General features: G+C 38.9%; 1 protein-coding gene across 8 annotated transcripts in view; it reads left to right on the plus strand.

The window, feature by feature from the left end:
• The window catches only part of DCX (doublecortin), a 325,574-nt gene that overhangs the window by 209,547 nt on the left and 93,905 nt on the right, over positions 1–22,122 (plus strand). For all 8 annotated transcript variants that reach the window (XM_087813334.1, XM_016198126.2, XM_016198141.2 and 5 more), the window contains one exon: positions 4,293–4,633. In XM_087813334.1, the coding sequence (XP_087669460.1) occupies positions 4,293–4,633 (341 nt within the window). The remainder of the gene's footprint in view (positions 1–4,292; positions 4,634–22,122) is intronic.

Here is a 22,122-nt window from a genome sequence, read left to right on the forward strand (position 1 = left end):
GGAATAATATTCCATGTATGTATAGAGCACATTTTGTGTATCTATTGTAATATACTTATCTGTAAAATGAAACTAGTAACACCTACCTTCTTTATTATGGTGGTTGTGAGAATAAAATTAGATAATGGATATGGAAACACATTGACGAGGTAAAACTATAGGTACAATAACCTGTAGCTTTGTTAATGATGTAAAAATAGTAATGATGATGATGATGATGCTAGTGAAGGGTTGGAATAGCCAGTGGTTCCCATATCTGCCTGCCTTTAAGAATCTTTTAGAGCTTTAGAAAAATATGAATTTCTGGACCACACCCTAGATCTATTGAATTAGAAGCCCCAGGGCTAGGGCTCCAGAATATATGTTCTTGCAAATCTCCTCAGGTAATTCTTATGAGCACTTAGGCTTGGGAAATACTGGATTAGGTGATCTTGATGATCTCCCCTCAGCTAACTACAGTGGTGAGAGTTCCTAGGAATGCAGAAATCCTTGTTTTTGTTTTTTGCTTTGTACATTAAAGGAATAGTGGAACATAGAACATATTGTATATCCAAATGGCCACATTATTAAATATATAACCTAAAATGAAATTTAAAAAAGCAATCGTTTAATAATCATTCTGGCCTTTGGCACTCCTTTGTCTAATGCTCCAGTCTACTGTGTATCTATTAGATACTGAAAGTAGCAAGGGGAAAATTTGGGACCAAAGTCAGGTTACTGATACCAGCTTTCCCACAGATCCTTGGTCTTAGCAGTCATATAGAACATGGCCCTTATTAGCTGTATTCCCAGTGAATGAGATCCATGAGTGACTTTTTCTTTTGTCTTGCTTAGTCTTCATTGTTGAATCTTTCTCCTCCCCTCACATATCCTGTTCAAATCTTTCCTCAATTTCTTGTGTGTGTGTATCCAGAGCAACCTTAGGGGTATATATTTTGATCGTTATTATGCAGACAACGGGACAGAATATTTACAATTGAGACAGTCTTTTTAGAAAATCTGAGCTGTATATTGACCCTAGCTATGATTCAGTTTTTGTTTTGCCATAGCTCATTTGTTCCAATGAGATGAAAATACCTTCTCACTAATTTATCCTCTGACTATTAAAGCAAGCATATTGCCAAAGAGGAGAATTTTAAGATACCTTGGAGAGATGCCTCGTTAATAGGTATGATAATACAATAAAGTACCATTTAATATGTTTCTTCTTGAGTAATGAAGCCCCAGAAAAAAAGGAAAAAGCCCAGGCAGAAGTGTTTTTGCACTGAGAAAGTATAAACGTTTAATGTTTTTGAAAATGGAGCCCTCTTAAAAGTGAAGGGAGGTAGACATTAGATCATATTGAGCCCACAGCTTGTTCCCTTCCTGCCTTTTCAGCTGTACTTCCATGATTTCATTTCCTTAACCCCTCACACTGAAGCACTTTGTCACTTCCAGCAAATTGTCACCTTGCTTGGATCTCTGAAACTAGCTTTCCTTTTAGGTTCCCAATGGGTGGGAAACGGCCTTTAGAAGCTGTGGCAGAATGGGAACCCAGCTGTGTAAAGATGCAATACACCTCACCCAACTCTGAGTGCCAGGCAACTGGATGTGCAGGAAACACCAAGCTCTGGCAGCAGATGTTGCAGATATTTGCAAAATCAGAACAAGAAAGCCTTGGTCTAGAGAAATAGCACATTTGATGTCTTTCCAGTAGTAGAATTGGAGAGTCCTCAGTGGTGTGCACCTATTTCTTTGACATTTAATTACCATAACAACTTTGTCTCCTAAAGCTTATTTGGGATGGAAAAAAGAAGACAATTCTTCCTTATAGAACTTTAGGACTGGAAAGGCTTAAGATGTCACTAGGATAGCTACAATTTATCAAGTGCTTACTATGTGCCAGGCTCTGAGCTCAGCACTTTACATACATCGTCTGATTTGTGCCTCAAAACAACCTTAAGAGATAGGGATTGTTATTTTCATCCCCACTTTGCCTACAAATAACTGAAGCCAAGGGAGGCTAGGTAACTTGCCCAACAACATACAACTAGGAAGTACTGGGAACCCCATTCTGATTGACGTCACATCAGCTGCTCTTTTTCCATTACTCCAGATTGGGGCCAAAGGAGAGAGAGTGGAGAGACTGAAATATACTTTGGAAGGTGCTTAATGTAGATTTGGCTGAGGGCTGGACCCTCTGGAAGGTTCTTCGGTGCCATATGATACTATAGCTCTCTGCCATCATGTTCATTTGCATCTGGGGATGCTTAATCATACTCATAGTTCAGAGGCTTAAGAGGTTTAAGAGATGGGAGCAAAAAAAAAGTCCAGAGTCCTAATAGGGCTACACAGCTGACTCTCCAGAAGAGACTGTAGATGAGTGAAATCACAAATATATAGCATCACACATTTCTACACCACCAGTTGTCTAACAGAGTTTTAAAGTATATGACAAGTTATGGAAAACATCTGACGTAAAGGCAGTGGCCTCTTGGAAGGTGCCCGTGAAATTGGTGAAGTGCTAAGGCAAAAGGCTCTTTCTAGGGTGTGGGTGATATTCGCTGTAAATATATGAGACCCTAGACTATAACTTGGGTTGGTTTGGATTAGCTAACAAGGGAGCCAGAGAAATTAGGGTTTCTTTTTGCTGAGGTCTTTGAACACCCTATCATGTGTGCATGTGCACAACAGGATGTCCATGCTTGAATACAAAGCAAGAGAGAACACTAGCAGCTTCTGGGATTCAGAGTTGTGTTGGAAGCCACTCATTCTCCCCCTCCACACATCCCCATAAATGTCCTCAAAGGTCCCCTAGAGATTCTGACTGAATCTTGTCTCAGCATTAACTGAGAAATTTATTAGTTAACATGACTTAAAGAATTTGATGCTACAGCAAAGCAATCAATATTTGCAAAGGGAGTGAATTATCAGCCTGGTGTTTCTGAATGTCTCTGCATGCTTCTCCTGCTGAGACCAAAGGAAGAGCCATCAGAGTATAATTGTGTTTAATGCTTTCCTTGCACTGGCTAGAGCTGGTTTGTTTGTTTGTTTATTTATTATTTATTTATAGTTATTACTGATAGGTTAAGCCTGATTAAATCACACTGATTTTCTGCAGCTTGACATCTGGATGAACTTCTGTATACCTTGAGGCAAATGTGTTTTATTTAATAAATTCAACCTTTTCCAATACTCTCTCCCCCAGGCTGAGTCTACCTCTCTTCTTTTTTCCAGCTTCTAGTTCCGAGTGTATAATCCCCTCCTTTTGCCTCTGGCCCCTGCATTTCTTCCACTGTATTAGTCATTTCCTTTAGCCCAAGGTACATGTGAAAATTACTCTAAATCCTTCCAATCCATAAATCAGGCTGTATAATATATTCTCACATCTTCACCTTATTACATGCAACAGCCAAGGGTGAGCACTGGTGAAGACAGCCCTGAATACACAGTGCAGCATTTGGGAAGAAAGAAAGATGAGGGGTGGGTAGTGGAAACAAGGAAGAGTATTTCTCAAGCAAGAGCTATGACTTGCAGACACAAGGAATGTTGTGTGTGTGTATATGTGTGTGTGTGTGTGTGTGTGTGTGTGTGTGTGTGTGTGTGTGTGTGTGTACAGGTTGTTATTCAGACAGTTTCTTCAGCTGGGTCTGGTGATGAGCAGTAGAGGACACAATTATGCACACATATATACATTCAACACAGACATATTTCCCATTTCAGTTTTCCGCTGCTTAGCCATGTGCTCTGTGCAAAGGACAATGTGGCTTCTTGGAAAGTATATACTATATATCCAATATGCAGGGTTACTTGGGTCACTTGACTTTGGAATACAAATGTATTAACTTTGAAAGTTCTCCTTGGTTTATAATACAACAAGGGAGCATGGCTATGAGTCCAGAAACAGGATAGGAACATTAGGGAAGATAGACATGTGGGAAACACTCTAGTAATGCTCCTAGATGTTAACAAACATCCAGGATAAGAACATAAACATTTCAATTCTAATAAAACTGTATCAAGTTTAAGAACCCTAATTGTTAGATTATGCTTAGGTGTGTTCGTTGTCCTGGGGACTCAATTTTATAGGATTTTTCTACTAGGTATGCCATTGTAATGAAGAATGTTTTTCTGATTACTTGCTCTTGAATTTGAATGAGTCAAGTTGTTAGAGAGCCCTAGGAATTGTACGTAAGGTTGGTTATTATCACCATTTCTCCAAAAGTCGTACTCCAAGATTAGTGTGCATTAGTTTGGTTAGAATAGCCCATATACCTGCTATTAAACTAATCACCACTTATTTCTTCCCTTAGGGGAAAGCTATGTTTGTTCCTCAGACAACTTCTTTAAAAAGGTGGAGTACACCAAGAATGTCAATCCCAACTGGTCTGTCAATGTGAAGACATCTGCCAATATGAAAGCCCCCCAGTCCCTGGCTAGCAGCAACAGTGCCCAGGCCAGGGAGAACAAAGACTTTGTGCGCCCCAAGCTGGTGACTATCATCCGCAGTGGGGTGAAGCCTCGGAAGGCTGTGCGTGTGCTCCTGAACAAGAAGACAGCCCACTCTTTTGAGCAAGTCCTCACTGATATCACTGAAGCCATCAAACTTGAGACCGGGGTTGTCAAAAAACTCTACACTCTGGATGGAAAACAGGTAGGTTTTTGTTTTTTTTAAAACTACTTTTCATTTGTTCTAAATCCTTGGATGATCATCTTATATATGTCAGGCATTATTTCTGTTTGGGGGACACTTTCTCCACCTCTCATAATTCCTATCTGGTACTTTATGTCTTATTTTCAAAGAAAGGTCTTTTCATCAGACAAGTAAATGGACCAGGACTCTGAGGCTTTGAAATTCAAACTGCTTCTGACCTACCAAGTAAAATGGTCAATTAGCCTCAGCTTTCTTATCTTCTAAGAAAAGATGTTAGAACCTAGGTCCTGCATTCTTATGTGTATAAATTTAGCTATTACATGATGCAACCTTAGTTTTTCAATGCATGTGACTAGAATGAGCTTTCCTCACTCATTTCTTCTTAGATACCCTCACACTGGTATTCAGCATTCATTATGTTGAAAAGAGGTTGAAGTGACCCTTGTATTCTATGAAAAGGGTCAGATCTGGGAGAAGAACTGAAGTCTCTGTTTTGTTGTCTTCGCCTCACACTACACCACATTTTTTCTCTTTTCCATGTGACATAGCTATCTTATTTTCATTCTGCTGATGGTTTGTGTGAGAAAGGAACTGTTTCAGGATCCTAAAATTAGCCCAAGAAAGATGCTGCCATCTGTTCTCTTCCAAATCAAGTTCTTCATGTCATTGGTTATGCTACTAAAGTACCACCTATATTAATATCTGGGAAAGAATGCAGTCAGGCGTCTCCATCAGACAGATGCACCATTCTCTTGGGCACAGGGAGCTGTAAATATATGACAAAAAATGTTCCAAGGGAATTGGAACAGTGGCTGGTTCTGTTGGCTTTAAAGAGAATGTTGGTCCCCCATAAGATAAGACAAGTGTGGATTATTACCAGTCTATACTTTCTGCCTCATAAAATACCTTCAGTGTCTGAACAAAGGGGCTGATCACAATTGCCTTACCCATGCTCATAGGATTCGCATGAAGATTAAAGGAAATCATGGATATGAAAGCACTCTGTAAATTAAAACACATGATGTAATGTGTATGCATACAACTCACCATTAAATGAGATAAATATGTAAATTGCCAGACAATTTATATCATATATATCAGCACATGATACATATATATCAGCACATGTTAGCTCTCTTCCCTTTACTTTACCTCCATCATTCTTAGATTGAATTTCCAATATTTTTGTGGTGATATACCATACCTTGGCATTCTGTGACTGCTCCTAATAATAAATAAAGGGACACCTCCACCTCCTATGCTTGCTTGTAAGCAAGCTCCAGTCCAGTGATGGGTGGGTTTTTATCCTACAGCAGATCACACAGAGCTGCAATCCTTCTCCAACTACTTCAAGCATTGGCTCCCATTTCTTTGGGGAACAAGTTACAAAATGCCAGTGTATGCTATGGTGTGTGTACAAAACTGCCAAAAAGCAGTGCTCAAGGGAGCAGAACAATGCTTTTTCAGGCATCAGTGCCACTGTTGATACTGTTCCTTGTCTTTAAAATGTCTCTCTCTGCCTACTCCAACACTTAGGAGTTATCTTTTCATGTTATTCTATCTCTGAAAACTCTCTCTCCACTATGTAAAGTTAAAGCAGTCTTAACCATTTTTTAATGCTCAGCTCCTGATACATTGTGGATGCTCTATAAATGTTTGTTGATTGAATGAACTGACATAAAGAGAGTCTCACATGGCCCAGGTGGATGTTCTGAGATGTTCTGAGAATCCCTCTGCTTTCAATGCCCAAGACACTTTCCTTAGGTCTAACTGAAGAGATAGGGCCTTCCAAAGGAGTGGATATTCTACCTGGGTGGCTTCTATGCCTTACTTACTTGGAAGTCATTGAGGGCAGATTTTTGAAGCAGTATTTCCCAAAGTATATTCTAAGAACTGTCTCTACCTCCCTGCCCCTCGAAGCTCTTCATAAAAGGGTTCTGTGGTCAAATAAGGTTGTAAAATGCTGCAAATTATATGCCTTTCTTAGAGAGTCATAGTGCTTTTTGGCATATTAAGTGTTCTGAGAAGTCCTGCAGAAAGGAAACCCATTTAATTTAGTTCCAGAATTTCCCAATCTTATATAATAGAATATATATAATGGAATATATATTATGGAATGTATATATTATGGAATATATACATATATAATGGAATATATACACACACGTATATTCTGCAGAGCACACTAGGAAATACTGTTTACAGAAGATGCTGAATGATTATGGACTAACTACCCTAACCTCACTGGTAAGATTGGTATGCATGGGATAACCCACAAATTAAACATTGTTGTGTGGTTACAGCAAAGGCATTAAATAACTATATTTGGGGGTGCAGGGACAAACCTACTAATTACAAAATAGGTTCTGAGTGTACTGCAAGTTGGTGCCAAACTCAAAATTTTGGATCCTAGCCCATTTCCCAATTCTAGTGATGACAGCTCTAATGTTAACACCTGTCAGTCACTTTGATTACTTGTAGGTATTCTTACTACTTAGGAATATGATCTTTCTCTGAGTAGGCTGAAGGCACATGTTTTGCAATGGCTTGGACTTGCTCAAATGAGATTCTGTTTGGCTTGTCTTTGGCTAAATGTGGCAGCAAGCAGAAAGGAGAAAGTATGATCAAAGGGAAATTCTGGAACTAAATTAAATGGGTTTCCTTTCTGCAGGACTATTTGTTATTAAATGTTTTAACATGAAATCCAGGCCATCATTTGGTTTCTGTCTTGCTCTAACTGGATACCAGATAAACCAGAACAAGTGGTTTTCTCCCTATTTGTTTAAAACAGCCCAGTTGATTATACCAGATTTATTGTTGCTTCTGTTCTCTGTGTGTACCATTTGACTGACTGGCTTACACTGATTGACAAACAATCTGCAGACATGGCTCTCATCTCTTTCTGTTTTTATTTTGTTTGGATGTGCTTTTGGAGTCCTTGGTCTTTTAGGGTTTATGTTTTGTTGGTATAGAAGACTGGTTTCCTGATTTCTTGCCTCTGAGATATTGTGGTTTGTATAGGCAGGAAGCTAACCATCGCCAGTAGAAAGGAGTCCCAATTTGTTCCTCACCTCAGTAAGAAGTTGCTAATATAATTAGGAGTAGTTGGTAGGGCCCTGAATACTCCCATGGGCTATAATGGATTTCTAGGAGGTCAGGGAAAACATGATGAAGAGTTAGATGATGATGTTTATTAGTTCACTCTCAGCTGAGTTTGTTCTTTTGATTACTTGGCAGCTGGAGTGGTTGTGGTATGCTGACAAAATTACCTAACTATTAATTTCTATAACCAAGCCACACATCGACCTTTATGTTTACAGATCATGGATGTATAAAAACTGGAATTCAGATTTCCGGTTCACTCAGTATATACATGGTCTAGCCTTAAATTCATTTCTGTAAAGTACAGACCATGGTGCTTCTGTTAGTGATGCAGAGCTTTAACAATAGACTTCCAGCTTATTGTCATCTTACACAAGCATACAGCTGGTACTCACACCATCCATTGTTATGCTCCACTTATTGGCATCTCTAGTCTCAGTTTTTCCACATCCAGGATCTGTGCAATCAAAGATTCATGATTGTCTCAAGATAAATACCTAATGGATAACTGTAGCCTTTAGTATTTATGTTAGCTTTGTTAGGCCAATTTTTAATTGGATAAATTTATTTTGTGTTTCTCTCTATATCCTTCCATTACCAACTACTTGGACCAGAAACTTTAGGTCTCAGAATAACAAAAAAGAGGTTTGAGCTGATTCCAAAATTATCTATATAGCCTTGAAAGCTAGATCAGGAGATTTAAGAAATGTTTGGACCGTAAGGTGGTGGAATAGGAAAATGAGAGCACAAAGCATATTTGAACCACTGCTAAATATTCCAGGAAAGATTTGCCCTTTCTATCTTGCTATACTAGATAACTGGGTGCCGCAAGCACAAAGACAATTGCAGGAAACAGGAAAACAAGTTGGATTTAACCTTGGAAATGTTGAGTGCTTTTCCCAAGGTCTCACTGTGCCTGTGTAGTCTTTTTTTCTCTCCCTCCATTATCTCTGCCGCCTCAAGTCACATCTGGTCTTACTTATACTCTCTGGACTCCAGGTCTCCAAGAGCCAACCCCTCTCTCCTTCTAGTGTTATGACCCTGTCAGTCAATGTAGAGCTCAGTAGAAAAGGCCACGTGGCTATAAATTATGCCCCAAGAGGGAGATCATTTATCATTGACCTTCCCTTGAGAAAATCAAGGCTATAAAGGTGATGTTTGTATTACCAAAAGTTCCACCCTTCCTCCCTAACCCCCCTGCAACCTTCCACAAATTTGATTCCTGGAGACGGGCTTTAAGAAGATTGGTTTGGGCATGAACTTGAAAAAAGCAAGAATGGGAAGCCAGGCTGGGCCCTGTGAAAGGAGGCAGTTTGCAAACTACCTTGCCACGTGTAGAGTATATTTCAAGGTGTCTCACCCTGAGGTAGATTTTGTATTTTAAAAGAGGGCTTATGATGGAGGTGGCCAAACATCAAATATATTTTCCTTCTAGAAAGAAGAAAAACTAAGTGTAGCCTGGTTATTGTTTTTTCTTAAGTAACTTATCTTCTCAAGGCTTTTTTATTGTTGTTGAAGAGATGCTCCTGGCTCTGAGTAGAAATAAAGGTGGGATTTGGCCATTTCAATCAAAAGCTTTGGCCTAGTACAGTGGCACCTTGGTTTTTTAATGTCTCCATTGGTGAACATTTCGGTTTACGAATGCCGAAAACCGGAAGTAAATGCTTCAGTTTTTGAACACACCTCGGAAGTCAAACATGCTACAGGGCTTCTGCTGAGTGCAAGATCCTGAGGCCTAGCTATCAGCCATTGATCCCTTGGTTTTTGAAGATTTCAGAACTTGAACGGTCTTCCGGAAAGGATTACATTAGAAAACCAAGGTACCACTGTATTCCAGTCTTCCACACTGATGAGTCTGTTGATATCCAACAATCAGCATATGGAAAGAGACCTAGACTGGAATTTAGAGACCTGAGTTCTAGTCTTCACTGTGTTCTCCATTAGCTGTAATATGGGGCCAATCGCATCTCTTCTCCGGGCCTTAGATTTGTAGATAAGTACATGACCTTTGAGAGTATTGTGCTAAGTGAAATAAGCAAGTCAGAAAAAGACAAATATCACATGATCTCAATGATATGTGGAATCAAATGGACAAAATAAACCAATGAACAAAATAGATCCAGAGACATGGAAGCATGCAACAGACTGACATATCTCATAGGGGGAGGGGAGGAGACAGAAAGAGATTAACCAAAGAACTTATATGCATATATGCATAGCCCATGGACCTAGACGATAGGGTGGTAAAGGCCTGGGGTGGGGCAGGGGCTGGGTAGAGGGGGCGGGGCAAAGGGGACATCTGTAATGCTGTCAGCAATAAAAAAATACATTTAAAAAAGAGTACTTCTACCTCAGTGATAACAGAACATTTATCTCACAGTATTGCTTCTGTCTAGATATTTTTCACTGAGCCACTACTTTTCTCAATACCCTCCACCTCTCTATACTGCTAGAATCTCCAATATAGTTCTCACGGTAGTGGATACATTGTATTCTAGGATGGTCCCTAAATGGTATTTGCACAGTCCTTATATTCAGATCTTTCTTGCCACCTGTGTTTTGACGTGACCAAAGAATATTTTTAAACTTGTAATTTTGATTTGACCTCCTTTTCTTTCCAATGTAGATGATATGAGTAGAGAGTGGAGGAATCATTAAAAAAAAAAAAAAAAGCAAGATAAAAGTCAGTCTGCTAAATTGTGACAAGCATTTGACAGTGCCATTATTAAGGCATCTCTACTGCGGTGATGCTATTTTAGGTGCTGGGAAGAATTGTTGCCAAGGGAGGTGGTTAGCATCAGTGTTATTTCTTGATTAAACTGAAGAGGATTAAGTAGGGATTTATCCAGAGATGCAGACTGTTCCATTACCAACCACTGAAGTAACTAACCTCCTGTTCTTGGTTCTCCATTTTAATATTTGTAATTCTCTCAAAGTGGCAGAAAAAGCATTGTCTCCAAATACAGTTTTAAAAATAGCTTTATTGAGATATATTCCCCATATCATACAATTGAGACATTTTAAGTGTATAATCCAACAACTGTTAGTGTATTCACAGAGTTGTGCATCAGTCACCACAATCAATTTTAGAACATTTTCATCACCACAAAAATAAACTCTACACCATTTACACATCATGCCCCAATCCCACCAGTCCCTAGGCAATTATTTATCTACTTTTTGTCTCTACAGATTTGCCCATTCTGGACATTTAAAATTAATGGAATCATACAATATGTGATCCATTGTGGCTGGCTTCTTAACTTAGCATGTTTTCAAGGTTTATCATGTTGTAACATAGTAGTACTTTATTTCTTTTCATGGTTGAATAATATTCTATTGTACAGATATTCCACATTTTATTTATTTATTCATCAGTTGATGGAAATTTGGGTTGTTTCCACCTTTTTGCTATGATGAATAATGCTGCCACGAACATTCATGTTCTGATTTTTATGTGGACATATGCCTTCATTTATCTTGGGTAAATACCTAGGAATGGTATTTACCAATGCTATTTGCTGCGTTGTATAGTATGTGTATGTTTAAAATTTTAAGAAACTGACAAATTGTTTTCTAAACTGGCTGTACCATGTTATATTCCTACCAACAATGTATGAGGATTCCACTTCCTCCACATTCTCATCAACACTTCTTATTATCTTTCTATTTAGTCATCCTAGCGGGTGTGAAGTGGGATCGCATTATGGTTTTGATTGGCATTTCCTTAATGACTAATGATATAGAATATATTTTCACATTCTTACTGGAATTAGTATATCCTCATTGGAAAAAAAAGTATATTTAGACCCTTTGCCCATTTTAAAAATTGTTATTTATTTTTTAAAATTATTTTCTATTTTTCAGTTATAGTTGACATGCAATATTTCATTAATTTCAGGTATACAACCAAGTGATTAGACATTACGTAACTTACTAAGTGATCATCTTGATAAATCTTGTACTCATCTGACACTATACATGTTTATTACAATATTGTTGACTATATTACCTATGATGTACTTTACATCGCCATGACTATTCTGTAACTTCCAATGTGTACTTCTTAATCCCTTTACCCTTTTCACCCATACCCCTAACCCCCTCCTATCTGGCAACTGTCAAAATGTTCTCTATATCTGTGAGTCTGTTTTGGTTCTGCTTGTTTGTTTGTTTTGTTCTTTAGATGCCATATATGCATGCGTATGTCTATTCAAATTAGCATTTTGGGTTCTTTCAGATAAAAACCCAAAAATAAAATTGATGGGTTCTTCTTTTTCTCTTGTTATAGCCTTTGATTTAAAATCTGTTTTGTCTGGTATAAGTACTGCTATCTCAGCTTTTGTTGTTTTTGTTGTTTTTGTTGTTTCCATTTTTGTGAAATATCTTTTTCCATCTTTTAACTTTCAGTCTGTGTGTGTATTTAGATCTGAAGTGAGTCTCTTGTAGACAACATATGTAAGGGTCTTGTTTTTATCCAGTCAGCTACCCTGTATCTTTTGATTAGAACATTTACTCTATTTCCATTTAAATTAATTGTTGGTAGATATGTAGTTATTGCCATGTATTATTCATATATTTTTGTCTTTTTTTCTTAAAGAAGTCCCTTTAACATTTCTTATAATACTGGTTTGATGGTGATGAACTCCTTTAGCTCTTTCTTGTCTGGAAAGTTTTTTATTTGTCCTTCAATTCTAAATGATAGCTTTGATGGGTGGAGTAATCTTGGTTGTAGATCCTTGCTTTTCATCACTTTGAATGTTTTGTGCCAATCTCTTCTGGCTTGCAAAGTTTCTTTTGAGAAATCAGCCGACAGTCTTATGGGTGCTCCCTTGTAGGTAACTAACTGTTTTTCTCTTGCTGCTTTTAAAATTCTGTCTTTGTCTTTAACCTTTGCCATTTTAATTATGATGCATCTTGGTGTGGGCCACTTTGGGTTTATCTTGTATGGGACTCTCTGTACTTCCTGGACTTGTATATCTATTTGCTTCATCAGGTTAGGGAAATTTTTCATCATTATTTCTTCAAATAGGTTTTCAATTTTTTGCTCTTTCTCTCCTTCTGCTATCTCTATGATGGTGAATGTTAGTGCCCTTGGTGTCGCTCCAAGCCCCCTTAAACTATCCTCATTTAGAAAAAAAATTTTTTTTTAGCTTTTGCTACTGATTGTTTTCTGCTACTTTATCTTCAAAATTGCTGATTTGATCCTCTGCTTCATTTAATCTACTGCTGATTCCCTCTAATGTATTCTTCATTTCAGTTAGTGTATCCTTCATTTCTGACTGGTTCTTTTATATGTTTTCTATCTCCACTTTTATGTTTCCTATCTCTTTGTTTAAGTTCTCACTGAGATCACTGAGCATCCTTATTACCAGTGTTTTGAACTCTGCATCTGCTAGATTGCTTGTCTCAATTTAATTTAATTTAATTCTTTTTTTATGGAGTTTTGTTCTGTTCTTTTATTTGGGACATCTCTGTCTCCTTATTTTGGCTTCTTCCCTGTGTTTGTTTTTATGTATTAGGTAGAGGTGCTATGTCTCCCAGTCTTGATAGGATGGTCATATGTAGTAGGTATCATATCGGTCCCAGTGTCACAGTTTCCTTGGTTATCTGAGGCGAGTTCTCCAGGCATGTCCCTTATGTAATTTGTGTGTGCCCTCCTGTTGTAGTTGAAGCCTTGATTGACCCTCAGGCTGATTTACTGTGAGGACTGGCTGTGACTACACTGGAGGAATTGATATGCATGGGTTGACCCTATAGAGCAGGATTCACTCTAACAGGGCTCTAGTGCCTGCCCAGTCTGCGCTTTGAGCATGTAATTTGTGGAGGCGGTTGGGTGATGCTCTGGTATGGTCTAAAGCTGACCACCAGGTACATCATTCCTGGGGCCTCTTGGGAGGTGCAGGCCAAGGTCAGCCATTGCCTGTGCCCTGCCTGGGCCTACCTTGTATGAGCTACAAAGTGATTTGCCATTTGTGCTTGGCTTGGAGATGCCTGGGAGAGGCTGAGCTTTGAACTGAGACTGGCTGCCACTAATGCAGGGCTTGTGGCTGCTTGGCAAGAAGCACGGAGCAGACTGAGGCCAGATGCTGCTTGTTTGGGGCTTGTGAAACTTTGAGATATTTTAGGAAAGTCCACAGCATAAGCCATGGAAGGCTCTTTGTATGGAAAAGCCACTGGGAGCAGCCTGGCTGGGCCTGCAAGTTGAGTGAGGAGGGGTCTCAGGGAATCACCAGGGTAGGGGCAAACAGTGTTGGCCAGGTTGATGGAAACTCAGATATGGTGCCCACCTACACCTGCACATGCACCTGCAGAGGGAGGGCTCAGCAAAGGAATAATGGCTTCTGCCAGCACTTCTGTCAGGGAGAAAGCTGCGCCTCCAAGCTGCGCCTCCAGTCCTTGCCCTGAAGCCGGAGAATTCAGTTCTTTCCTGTATGACCCTGGTGTTTTTTGAGCTGTTGCCCCAGTGCTGGAGCTCAGAGTGAGTGAGTCTATCAGCAAGTAAGTTCATGTGTGGGCCCTTTAAGAGGATTCCCTGAAACTATGTAGCCCTCCTCTCACAGCCAAACCAGTTTTCACAGCCAGAACTTATTAGGACTTCTAAGCCCCTGGGCTGTGGTGCCTTGTGTGGGGCTGGGACTCTTCACTCCTAAGTGGGGACATCTGCAGCTGAGATATCTCTCCTGATTTTAGACTGCCACATGTGTGTATGGGACCAGCCCCTTCCAAGTCTCTTCCTCTCCTCTGTCTTATTATTGAGTCATGAGTTCTTTATGTATTATAGATACAAATCCTTTGTCACATATATAATTTGCAAATATATTCTTCCAATCTGTAGCATGTCTTTTCATCTTATTAATAGCTGTCTTAACTTTTCAAGAGCAATTATTTTCTTTTGATTCAGTCCAATTTATTATTATTTTTTATATGCATTAAGCATTGGTGTAATATATAATAATTTTTAACCTAACCCAAGGTTCCAAAAATTTTCTCCCATGTTTTCCTCTAGAAGTTTTATAGTTTTATCTCTTACATTTAAGTTTGTGGTCCATTTTGAGTTAATTTTTGTGTATGGTGTGAGCGAAGGGCCAAGGTTCTCTTGGGGCGGGGGGGTAATCATATATCCAATTTTTCCAGCACCATTTTTTGAAAAAAGAGAAGTTTCATATGTTTTGAATTTAATCTGACACTTAGAAATAACAGTAGCCATATCCTTATATCCAGGAGTACCCTGGCATCAAAAGTAAGCAACCAAATGTTCTGAAGTTTTCTAGAACTTCCAAGAACTGTGGGTGTGAACAAACAGCACCGAAACTTGTCCTATATAGATGCTCTGGAACAGTTACCCACTCCAAGGCTATAGCAGTGAAGTTGGCTAAGCTTCATTAGGTAGGAAAAATCAAGAGGGCTTGATAAGAGAAGTTAAAAGGAACTACTGTTCCTTGGCAGTGCCCTCACCCCAATGCTCTAGATTCTGAATTTCTCACCCTAGACCCATCCAAAATTGCTTGTCCCATGTTCTATTCCTTCAAGCTGGTGCTAAGCAGGATGGGAGCAGGGAGCAGGGAGATGCCCAAAACTGCTTAGGTTACTTTTTTTTAAAGTAATAGGTTAAGTGGGATATAATTCACACACCATATACTTCATCCATTCAAAGTATACAATTCAGTGATTTTATTATATAGATATGTTCTTTCATCACCACAGTCAAATTTAAAACATTTTCTTCACCTCAAAAAGAAACCTGGTATCATTTAGTTATCACCCTCCCTTACCTCCCATTCCCCTTAGTCCTAAGCAACAATTAATCTACTTTCTGTATCTATATATTTGCCTTTCTGAACATTTCATATAAATGAATCATACAATATGCCATCTTTTGTGACTCACTTATTTCACTTAGCATAATGTTTTCAAGGCTTATCCATGTTTTAGAATGTATTTGGACTTCATTCCTTTTTATGGATGAATAATATTCCATTGTATGGATATGCCACATTTTATTTATCAATTGATTGGTTGATGGACATTTGAATTGTTTCCATCTTTTGGCTATATTAATGATGCTGCTTTGAACATTAGTGTATAAATTTTTAAGTGGACGTATATTTTCATTTCTCATGAGTATATACCAAGTAATAGAATTGTTGGGTCATAGGATTTCTGCTGTTCCTTAATCAAAAAACTCATGTATCTAAATGGATGTTCCAAACAAACAAATTCACACTTTTTTTTCTGTATAGAGATTTCTCTGAGTTCTTACCTAAACAACATAGAAGGAAACATGAAGGTTCCTTTAACAACTTTTCTTGAAGCTAGAACAAATACAAAGAAGCTATCTCCTTGTTTAATCTTAGTCCCACCGTAGACCTTCTAACTCTCCAGAATCAAAGAAGTTTTCTAAACAGAAGAGACTTCTAGTACAAAGAGTCACAAATTCCTTCCAAATCACCAATGTTCATTAATTTTAAAAAAGGTATACACTTAACAAAAGGAAGACAAACAATCCAATTAAAAAATGGGCAAAGGAACCTAAATAGACACTTTTCCAAAGAGGACATACAGATGGCCAAGAGACATATAAAAAAATGCTCAAAGTCACTAGTCATCAGAGAAATGCAAATTAAAACTACAATGAGGTATCACTTCACACCTGCCAGAATGGCTACCATCAATAAATCAACAAACAACAAGTGCTGACAAGGATGTAGAGAAAAGGGAACCCTAGTGCACTGCTGGTGGGAATGCAGACTGGTGCAGCCACTATGGAAAGGAGCATAGAGTTTCCTCAAAAGATTAAAAATTGACCTGCCGTTTGACCCAGTGATGCACTTCTAGGAATATATCCTAAGGAACCCGAAACACCAGTCAGAAAGAATATATGCACCCTTATGTTCATGGCAGAACTATTTTCAATAGCTAAGATTTGGAAACAGCCCAAGTACCCATCAGTAAATGAGTGAATAAAAAAGCTGTGGTACATTTACACCATGGAATACTATGCAGCTGTGAAAAAGAAGGATCTCATACCCGTTGAGACAAGATAGAGGAACCTGGAGAGTATTATGCTAAGTGAAATAAGCCAGTCAGAGAAAGACAAGTATCACATGATCTCACTTATATGTGGAATCTAATGAACAAAATAAACTGACAAACAAAATAGATCCAGAGACTTAGAAGCATGGGACAGACTGATGAATCTCAGAGGGAAGGGGGGTGGGCCAGGAAGAGATTAACCAAAGAACTTGTATGCATATATGCATAGCCCATTGACACAGATAATAGTGAGGTGAAGGCCTGGGGAGGGGGTGGGAGTGGGGGGAGGAGATCAATAGCAGGATAAAGGGGACATCTGTAATACTTTTAACAATAAAGATACATTTCAAAAAAGAAAAAAGTACACACCTATCAGAATGGCTATCATCAATAAATCAGCAGACAACAAGTGTTGGTGAGAATGTGGAGAAAATAGAACCCTCGTGCACTGTTGGTAGGAATGCAGATTGATGTAGACACTGTTGAAAGCAGTATGGAGTTATCTCAAAAAATATAAAATGGAACTGCTTGATGACCCAGAGATTCCATTTCTGAGGATATACCCAAAGAAACCCAAAACATTAATTTGAAAGAATATATGCACCCCTATGTTCATTGCAGTGCTACTTACAATAGCCAAGATTTGGAAGCAGCACAAGTGCCCATTAGTAGATGAGTAGATAAAAAAACTGTTGTACATTAACACACAATGGAATACTACTCAGCAGTTAAAAAAAAAAAAAAAAAAAAAAGGAAAATTTGCCTTTTGTAACAGCATGGATGGACCTAGTTTGGGGAGGGTTGGGTGAAAACGGTGAAGGGATTAAGCAAAAATGAAACTCTCATAGACACAGACAACAGTATGGTGATTACCAGAGGGAAAGGAGGGTTGGGGGAGGTAGAATAGGGTAAAGGAGGAATAAATGGTAATGGAAAGAGACTTGACTTGAGGTAGTGAACAGAAATACAATGTATAGATGATGTATTATAAAATTGTTCACCTGAAACCTGTATAATTAACCAATGTCACCCCAATAATTCAATTTAAAAGGGTATACTAAAAAGAATCCCAGTCTATTTTCTTAAGATTTTAGAGTACTTTTATTCTTGATACCACAGACTCTAGCCTCTTCAAGTCTTCCAATTTTAGCTCCTGAGAAAAAAACAGCTTGGGTGTAGGGAGCCACAGCAGTTCTGTATTACTAGCCCAGTGTCCTTCAACAAGGGCAACCCCCCCAGGGGCAATGTCTAGAGACAGTTTTGGTTGTCATAAATGGGGGTGAGGGACTACTGACATCTAGTTTGTGAAGGCCAAGGATTCTGCTAAACATCATACAATGCACAGAACATTGCCCCAAATAAACTTATCTGACCCAAAATGTCAATAGTGCTATGGTTGAAATACCCTGCATTACAGAATAAAGCACAAGGCAGACATTGCAGTAAATGAAGCTGAGAGGAAGGTGAAGGCAAGATCCAGGAACAACTTTGTAAAAGCTATGTTAAGGAACTTTGATGTTATCCTGTAGGGATAGAAGCCACTGAAAGATTTTCAGCATAGGAATAACATGATCATATTTGCAGTTTGGGTAGTTCACTCTGTTGTTTTGGATTTGAGGAAGACAAAAATAGTGGGGCAAACAGGTAGAAGGCTGTGTGATAGTCCAGGAAGGAGCATAGAAAGATCTAAACTCTGGCAGTGGTAATGGTCATAGAAAAGGAGAAAAAAGATTCAAGAAATAGTTGGGAGGTAGAAATTGGAGAGCTTAGCACTTAGTTGAATTTGGGGATGTATTAGTTTTCTACCGCTGTGTACAAATTACCACAAACAAGCTTACAACAACTTCCATTTATTATCTCACAGTTCTGTATGTCAGAGTTACAGCAGACTTGACTGGGTTCTCTTCCTAGGGTCTCATAAAGCTGAAGTCAAGGTGTCAGATGGGCTAGACTCAGATGAGCCTCTTATCTGGAGGCTCTGGGGATGAATCCACTTCAGCCTCATTCAGATTTTTGGCAGAATTTAGTGCATTGGACCTGTAGGTCTGATGTTCCCATTTCCTTTCTGATTATCGGCTGGGAGCCACTTACAGCTTTTAGACGCGACCCACATCCTTTCCACATGGCTCTCTCCATCTTCAAGCCAACAAGTATACGTCAAATTTTTCTCATGCTTAGAATCTCTTTAACTTCCCCTTCTGCCACCAGTTAGAGTAAACTTTCTGCTTTTAAAAGGCTCCTGTGATTAAATTGCCCCCTCCTAGATAATAATTTTCCCTTTGATTAACTCCAAGTCAACTGATTATTAACCTTAATTACATCAGAAAAGTCCTCTTTTGTCATGTTACATAACATCATCATAGGTACCTATCACACTCAGAGGAAGAGATAATGCAAGGGCAAGGGTCAGTCTTAGAATTCTGCCTACCACAGGTGACAGAGGGGGAGGATCAGACGACTCTGATGTTTATGGCTGAGGTATATGAATGGATGGTATGGCTATTGACTGAGGTAGGAAGATCCAGAGCAAGTAGGGTTTAGATATATTGAACTTGGGATGCCTTGCTACATCTAAGTGGAATCTCCAGAAGGTAGGGGTATATATAGGTCTGGAACTCATGAAAGAAGTCTGGGATGGAGTCACAGATTTTGGTATTTCCAATAATGGTAGTTAAAATTTGGCAGGTAGATAAGCTCACCAAAGGTTAATGTGAGAAGTTGCTCCAGGAAAATACTTAAAGGAGGGAAGAGTCCAGGAATTGTTAGAGAATCATGAAGAACTAGATGAAGATGTGTTCAGAGAGGCTAAGAGAATAGTTTTGAGGTAGGAGTGTGCAGCTACGTCAAATGTGGCAGACAAGGTCTGTTTCACATGAAGATTTAGGATATTAAACCAGCCAAATTCAAGTTATTTGAATAGTCATTCTTACTGGGAACAGGAAGCAAATTTCTCTAGTAGATTAGAGGGTAGGGGCTGGCTTAGGAAGAGCCTCAGAGACAACTAGACAGATGGAGTCATGACTGGGTCAGGCTATGAGATTTAATGCTTCTTGGCAGCTCCCCATCCTCCAGATCTATTACAATTTGCCTGTTTAATTTTCTTATGGCCTTAATCTTCTCTAGTTCTTGTGTTATACATGGTTGCTAAAATTCTCTTCTGATATAATGTATGTCATGTATGCATTTTAATATGCAGAGCTAGTCCTTTGTACAATTTTGCCCTGTCCTACCTTATAACTTAAAGCCATTTCCCCAGATAAGTTAAACTTTTTGGATCTGATTTTTCTTAGAGCTTTGATCTCAGTTCATGGATTCAGTTGGGAAGGCTCTAAAAAATCAATCCTCACTCAAATATTAGTTCCTATCAGTTTATAGCATATTTCCCAAATTGTATTATATTTAATACTAGTCTAATCAAATGTTCTTTGGTCAAATAAGTTTAGTAACATTACATAGAAGCAAACTTATTGGAAAAAAGAGTCTAATAAGGTCTTTGTAAAGAAAACTTCTTGACTTGGTTTAGTCCAGTGTCCCCTAAACTTGTTTGAACACCAAACCTTAAAAACACACACACAGTAACTATGACTGTATAGTACAAGGTACTTTGGAAATCATTGGCTTCTACCTTGGGTATTTATTTGAATTTTAATAAGAGAATCTTGAAAAGAAAAAAAATAACCTTCAAGGCCCAAAGGAATAATTAAATGGAAAGAAAACAGGCATCGTTACATTTGGCAGGGGTGGTAAACTGGGGCAAGAGGGCCTTTGTAGATAGAGTAGCACCTATTCTCCCATGGTCAGGCTCTAGTCTTTGATACAGACTCTAGAGGGAAAAGGAGAAATTGCTCAAAAGGTGAGATGTCTAGATGTGCCAAGAGTCCCCCCAAATTGTAAGAGATTACAACTTCTGGTCACAGGCATTACAGTTTGGCTTCTCTAAATGCAAGGGTAAAGAGGCAGCAATACCAATTCCATTGCCAGGTTTCGAGCCTTCACAATAGATTTAGTCCTATATAAACCAGCACACCTTCCATGCTGGAGAGTCTCATTGGAGGAATCAGAGACAAGTTTACTAATTAGCCTTAACTGCCATAAGTAGTGCTTGCCATTTATGTGGACTGTATACTTTTTTATGTAGATTGCACCAAGTCCATGCTTCTCAGGCTGGCAACAATTTGGCAGACCCCAGGGGTCAGAATGTCTCACCCAGCATGATAAAATCTCTAAAAGAGGTTTTGGACCAGAGACCAATACCGTCTGAAGTCTCTTTGTGTCTGCCTATGTATATCTGTGCCCATGTCTTTTAAGTATTGGCTGTTTCATCTTCTGAAGTCGTATATAAATATTTTTATGTGAAGATATTTCTAGTCTTACTCACCAGAGATATTACAGCCGTGATAAAAAGCTTCCCTCTGGCAGCCTTTGCCTCCACAGTTTATTTAATAAGGCAGTAGATAGGTGAACTTCCTCTTGCTGTTTGCAAAGAGGGTGGAGCCTTATTTGCTTGGAGTGTCAAGTGTTTGGTTTGTCGCCTGCTGGGAATTGATGTTTGTGCTTTCCCAGGGATTCTCCTGACTAAAAGAAATGTAGGTTCTCTAGTGGAGCATCCTGCCCTTCAGATTTTGGATCTTCAGGGATAGTTGATACAGTTGCCTTATGACTTGTGAGCCCTAGGCACTTTTGCCTTTGTGGAACCTTTCTTCCACTAACAATAATTATTATCACTGTGCTGCTATGAAGAGGAATATATTAATATTATATACTTAAACATTTTCTTCAACCTAAAAATTCATCATTTCTGATTTTAAAATTAATTAAATCATTTTTGTCAGTACATAAATGTATTATGGGCCCTGGGCACTGTGCCTACTCTACCTAATGAATAATCAGGCCTCGATATACTGGGCTGTTTTCTGGGTTGGTATTGTGAGCTCATGTTGGCCAAGCAGTGAATAAGAATGCTATGACTGAGAATTCAGCCTAAGAGAGTTGTGGCTTCCTAGACCACCCAACTAATAATTGATAAGTACCAAGTAGAACCCTTCTTCTAGTTTACTTCTAACGTGTTTTACCCACTGTACAAAGCATGATAAAATGTTGTCAATAGTCAGCATTTTCTCTGGCTTGGCAGACTTAGAGTTGGGAATAAGAATATGCCTCCTCAGCATCTTCAAGCAGAGACTTCTGGGATTGACAAATGGCATCATTTAGTTCTAGGCTGAAACTGCTTCTGTCATTTAGCCTGTGGCCCTGCAGAGGGCAGCTGAGTGAAAGAGGGTATGGAAGTTGATCAGCAATGAGATAGATTACTGCACCTCATCCAGAGAAAACAGGGTTGGGACTGGTTTTAA

Source organism: Miniopterus natalensis, chromosome X (assembly GCF_054644295.1).
Source record: "Miniopterus natalensis isolate mMinNat1 chromosome X, mMinNat1.hap1, whole genome shotgun sequence".
NCBI lineage: Eukaryota > Metazoa > Chordata > Mammalia > Chiroptera > Miniopteridae > Miniopterus > Miniopterus natalensis.